Source organism: Leishmania martiniquensis, chromosome 34, assembly GCF_017916325.1.
Source record: "Leishmania martiniquensis isolate LSCM1 chromosome 34, whole genome shotgun sequence".
Lineage (NCBI taxonomy): Eukaryota > Euglenozoa > Kinetoplastea > Trypanosomatida > Trypanosomatidae > Leishmania > Leishmania martiniquensis.
In genome coordinates this window covers 40181-46180 of record NC_090169.1, presented here as the reverse complement: position 1 = coordinate 46180, position 6000 = coordinate 40181, and the positions used below count along the sequence as shown (strand labels likewise).

General features: G+C 55.8%; 1 protein-coding gene across 1 annotated transcript; it reads right to left on the bottom strand.

Moving 5' to 3' along the window:
* Positions 1-4784: 4784 nt before the first annotated feature.
* Positions 4785-5441, bottom strand: LSCM1_02071 (uncharacterized protein; the record flags this gene model as incomplete). Its single annotated transcript, XM_067319665.1, has 1 exon — positions 4785-5441. The coding sequence occupies one exon, from the start codon at positions 5439-5441 to the stop codon at positions 4785-4787; it is 657 nt and encodes a 218-aa protein (XP_067175040.1).
* Between the last annotated feature and the right edge of the window lie 559 nt (positions 5442-6000).

Genomic DNA, 6000 nt, shown 5'->3' with positions numbered 1-6000 from the left:
CGCGTACACGCGCAATCAGAGCTGAGCTCACCCCCTCTACTCACTGTCCACTATCCTCACAAAAGAGCACAAGCACCGCAGAGGAAAACGACGTGCGCTGGGCACGTGCGCTCATGAGAGCACGGCGGCCCCGTCGAGTCCACACGTGTCCCTCTCCTCTTCGGTGCCTATGCAAGATGAGGGAGAAGATCGATCGCCAGCGGCAGGGGCCGCGGCCTATATCAAAATGCTTTTGTGGCTTGCGAGACACTCGTCCCCCAAGCACGGCTGCGTCAGTTCCCACAACGAGAGGGGCGACCCAGAATCGAAAGAACAGGACCTCGACGATTCAAGTTTGCAACGGGCACTAGGTCAGAGAAGGAGGATGGTGCGCGACTTTTTTTTCGTTGCTTCCGCTCAACATTCGCAGCACTGGCTCCGCGCACGTCCCTCTGCAGCAGGTGAGCCTTTGCTCGGCAACTGACAGCGGTGTTGCAGAGCACATCGCAGAATACGGGAAGGAGCACAGAGAGGAAGAAATAGAGAGCAAGCAACTCAAAGAAGTGCATCCTGTCATGGGCAGAGTGATAATGAGCGGCCGCAGGCGGTCTCTCATCATCTTGCGCACCGCCGCTGAGAGCTGGTGTCACTGATGGTATACGGTGACTGCACCTTTGCTACACGGCGGTGCATGGTGCGCGTCGACGAGTCGAAAAGTCACCGCAAGTGATTCCACACGCTGGGGCGTTTTTCGGAGCCAGAAGACTCGATGCGAAATAAAGATGGCATTCGGGTGCACTTTCCGATACTCTAAGCGCCACAGACCGCAAAGACGTGGCTTGTGGTACGCAACCAACCCAATTTCGTGCAAGACGAAAAGGTCGACATGTTCGCGCATGGCTCTCCCATGTCGCTCCCTCTTCTTCTTTTCACTTCGCGCTAAGAGGCGATGGCCGTGTGTGTGTTTCACTTTTTTTTCTTGTCGAGTTTGTCTTTGTGGGGAGACCACCTACGAAGAGCGAAAGAGAGAGAGCGCCCGCGGAGACGAGAAGGCGAAGGGGGTAGGGGGCGTGTCTTCTTGCTTCTGGCCATCCCTTTTGGGCTTCACGCGGAAACGACGACGATGGAAGAAAGGTCGCAGGCCCGCCCACAGTGCGCCAGGCAGTACCACTATTCGAACAAATACAAGACGTCGCACAGCCGGAGATCGATTCTCAAAAAAAAAAGCGCTGCCGGCCCCGCCACTCTCCTTTCACGAAGAAAAAACAGCACGCACTCAGACCCGGTGTCTGCGCAACGACACTATACGAAACACCGATATGAACATATCCAGCCTCACGAGAATCAGAGAGGAGCGGAGACGGTATCAACACAGACAAGAAATGAAGAGCAGAACATCAACAAAAACGATAGCGACAGACGAGATGGATGGCCTCCATCCGTAGATCCCGCGTGCTTGCCTTTCCACTTCAGCTTAGCCGAAATGCAAACTACGCAGGAGAAAGAGGAAGAGGAGGAGGGGGAAGGCAGAAGAGAGCGTGAAGGAAAGGAAACGAGTAAGGAGGCAGAAGACACGAGATATGTGACATGCACTCAGTGTTAGTTTTCTTCTTGTCGTCTGCGTTGGCGTATACGAAAGGAGAAGGTGAAGAAACAATGCCATAAAAAGGGAGACAGTGATGAGAGCAAAAGAGAGAGAGATGTGTGTCTCTCTCTGCGTGTGTGTGCGTGCGTACGTGCTCGTGTGGTAGGGAGGAAGGGCACATAGACAGCGGATGCCGAGGACAGTCGGTCAGAAAAACTGGGAGAGGGGCGAAGGGTCATCGTGCGCGGAGAGAGAGCACTCGAGCAGGCCGCAAAGAAGAGGGAAAGCAAAGTGAGGGGCGCGTCAGATGAAAACGGTAAGAGTGAAAGACAGAGGACACACACAGAGCAACAGAAAATGCAGAAGCGAACATCTCCAAAGTCGCAAGACGTCCTCTCTTCGAAGTAAGGAAGGGGGAGCGGAAGGAGCGACACACTCAAAGAGCGACTAATGAGAAAAACGCGGTCATGACCGACCTGAGGCTCAATGCAGAGAGCACCAACGAGCGTCGAGACGTGTGTGAGTGGGGGGGAGGGGTACGAAAAGGGAGAAACGCCTCTGCAACAAGCAGAGGATGAGCAAGGAGACAGGTCCACCCCCTCCCTCCCCCCAAAAGAGGACAATATACACGCCCAATAGAAAGCGACAAGACGAAAGCTGCCGGCTCTCGAAATTCACGAAGCAGAGGCCCACAATGAAAGGCAAAGCTGGGAGGGTTTCAGCCGCATACGGTTCGCACTGCGCTTCAGGTGCTCCGATTCTGTCGCTCTGTAAGCGCATCTTGCCCAAACCTGCCCGCTGTCCGTTCACGGCTCGAGAATTCATCTCACACAGCGCGTCATGCTTTTTTGTTCGCCCTTGTACTCAGCACGTCAGCCTAGCCCCGTCCTCTACCGCAGGAGCCCTCGAGTACACACGCCATCCTCCATCGCAAGCTCTTAGAGCCGCATTATTAGCAACGACAGCTAGCCAAGGCAGAGGGTTCGCAAAGAGAGGCACACGTGCGCGAGTGCGCCAAGCAACAAACGAAGGCAGCCTCGCTTGATTTCGTCAGAGCACGCACTCATGCACGCCCCCGCAAACACCCTGATGTGTATGATGATCATGCTAACAAAGGGACGACGCCTACCGCATGTCAGACAGAATCAAGCGAAACTAGGTGCTTTCGGCAACACCACCAGCACGAATGCCCCTCTACTCATCCCTTCCGTTTCCCTATGCTGCCTTTTTCTTATTGCCCATCGATGACAACCGCAGAGGAATAAAGTCGCTTCAAATAAAACAAAACACAGAGGGAAGTCGAAGAGGAGCACGGGGGCCAGCAGGTCAAGACAGTGCTGGCATAGGCTTTCTCCGACATGAAGCATAACCCTTTTTATGCTCCTTTCAAAGGATCAGCATAGTCTTTGGATACTTCCAGAGCTCCCTTCCAGTGCCGGCCGTCTACACTTGCTCACCCCTCTCTGGGCAGGTGTGCCCATGAGCACGTCTCCAGGACTTCCCCATCCAGTAGCTGCGCAGCCGGGCCCATTCCCCACTGCATTGGAGATGATGGTGTCAGCACCGTTTGAGAGCGCCAACGGACAGCAAAAGAAAAGGAAACGGCTGTCTCGCAAACACGAACAGAAGAGGAGATGAGCAGACGCACGCACCATCAGCTTTCGGCCGCAGCTAACCGATCACAAAAAAGGACTCACGAAAAGAGATGCAGCACACAGATGCTCTCTTCCCGCTCCCCTCAAGAGGCCGCAGACGCTAAAGGTGAAAGCAAAGGGAAGGAGGATACGAAGATATGCAAAAACACGAGCGTAAACGCGACACTCCTCGCCCCTATTCGCCAACCTTTTCTCCACACCAACATGTCCGTTTCCTTATCAGGCAACACACGAGCTCCATTCCGCGCCCAGGCCCAGTCGTAGGCCCACCGCGGGGTGGAATGGCAGGCGTACAGACAGGTGTTTGACAGCAACGCGCCGACGCAGCCTGCGGTGTGGGCGGCCTCTGCCTCCAACTCTCCCCACACCCACGCTCCGCACGCCGCCTCACAGCCACGGCGACGATGGCAGTGGCCACGTGGTGCATCGACTCCCAGGGTGCCTCAGGCTTTCCCCAGCACACATGCACACACACCAGTGGGCAGTGTAAGGGGCGGGTGATATGCGCTGGAGTCACGCCGACGTGCTGTCCGCCGAAGAGATGGCACAGACGCGCTCACTGTCGCACACCGCACCCGGGCAGCGTCATGTAGGACCTGAGCACGGGCCTCCGCAGTCACGCGTCTCTTTGACGTCTCTGTGCAGCAGGGACCTCGCACTGCCACCACCCGCGGTGGCTTGGCACCGGCAGGGGCAAAGGAGGGGCAGGGGGGTTGCCTGGTTACGGCACACATAGGGTAGGGTGCGGGACAAATGAAATGCTACGCGCTGAAGCATCCCTCTCCTGTCATCGGGGGTAGCGAGACCGCAGGTCTAAATGGAAAAGGGAAACATCAGAGGCGAGTAAAGGGAGGTGCCGTGGCCCACTAGGTACAAAGACACTGGAGCAATGAACCGAAACCCAATGGGAGGAGTGCATCCACGAGTAGACGCCAGAGACTACGGCAAAGTCAGCGCACACACAGCAACACGTACGCGACCAACGGAGTTGGAGCGCATCTACCGAGAAAAGGCACTGAAACGCGAAAAAAGAAAAATTCGGCATGCCTCGGACCATAGCCATCCCACTACTGCCCCTGATGACCCGTTTTCACATGTTCCCGGGCGCCGGCATGCCCATGCCGTCCATGCGACATCCCTTTTCTGAGGGAGACTCATCAATTCGATACGTAATCTCAACGAGGCAAGATGAAAAATGTTTCACACAAACACAAAAGGAAAAGGCGCGCGCACACTGTAATCAAAAGAAATGCGCTGCAGCGCCTAGCACCTCACCGGACGCTCAGCGCAGACTTAGATGCCTCACCGTCAGCCCAAAGACGGTATGCACAAACAGACACACATTCGGCTGGCGAGATACTTCGCTATACTCATGGAGGATACCTGAACTACTATAGCTCCTGGAGATTACCTGTCGAAAACCAAGGTGGACAGCGGCGAAAAAGAGAGGGCCGAGAGGCCATCGCCCATTAGCAATGCCCTGCTTCAAGGAGCATAAGCAGGGAGCGTGCACGCTCTGCCATAAGCTAGAAGCTGAGGGCGCTTCCTTGCTCCTTTCTCCTGCGTCACTTGAGGCCTGTTGCAATGCCGATAGGGTCCAGCAGAGCGGCGATAGTCTTGCGAACTTCGTCTACGGTTTGGTTAGCGTTTATCATCGAATACACGCCTCCCTTGGTAAAGTAGTCCGCGAGAGGCCGTGTCTCTTTCTTATAGATGTCCAGGCGCCTTTCGCACACCTCGCGGCGATCATCGGGGCGCTGGTAGAGGTCCTCCCCTGTCACGTCATCCTTGCCGGGCGTGCGCGGAGGGCGGAACACCTCGTGGTACGTGCGCCCGCTCGGCTTGTGAATCCACCGGCCACTCGTCCGCTTCAGGATGACCTCGTCTGGTACGTTGAAATCGATTACCTTGTCTATTTTCTCCCCAGCGTCCTCCATCATTTTCGCCTGCTGGAGCGTGCGCGGGTAGCCGTCTAGGATATAGCCGTAGCGGCACTCGGGGCTCTTGATGCTATCCTTCACAATGCCGAACACAATATCGTCACTAACCAGCCTGCCCGCATCCATCGCGTCCTTCGCCAGCTTTCCGTTGGCAGTCTTCCGCGCGACCGCGTCACGCAGCATGTCGCCCGTCGATAGATGGCATAAACCATACCGTTCCTGTATATACGGACTCTGCGTACCTTTGCCACAGCCGGGGGCGCCCATCAGAACAATTTTCATGGTCGATCAAAGTCGGGGTGAGGATGGGGAAGTCAAGGAACGGGGAGCCGAGAGGTGAAATAAAATCCTTTCAGCAATATTACAGCGCATAAACACGGAAGGCGGTAGCACGCACATGTGGCGACGTGCAATGTAGTATTAGTAGTGGTAGTGAGTGCGCCGAGGGAAAGCGTCGGAGCGCCAAGACAACGTGGAAAGGGCAAAGAAGAGAGAAAGAGAGGGGCTTCGCGGAAAAAAAAGATGATTAGCGCGGCTGCGCTGTAGAGCGGCGCTTCCGCTGCCCTGCCCTGCCGAACGGCGATCAGCTTGCATGGTGCGCGCTTCCATTCTTGATGGTGCGGCGCGACAAGGACACAGAGCTGCTGCAAGTTTAGCAGCGACCTGGACCGATGAAAAAAGTTAGCTAGCATGAAAGGGGAAAGCGCACTGAGTACAGGTGCGTGAAACTGTTGAGTTTACACTAACAGTGTCCACAACAGTCCAAACACGCATACCCGAACAGCCGAGAGGTGGAAGAGAGTAGTGACTAAACTTGTCCACGTACGGGCTGCCCTCGCGC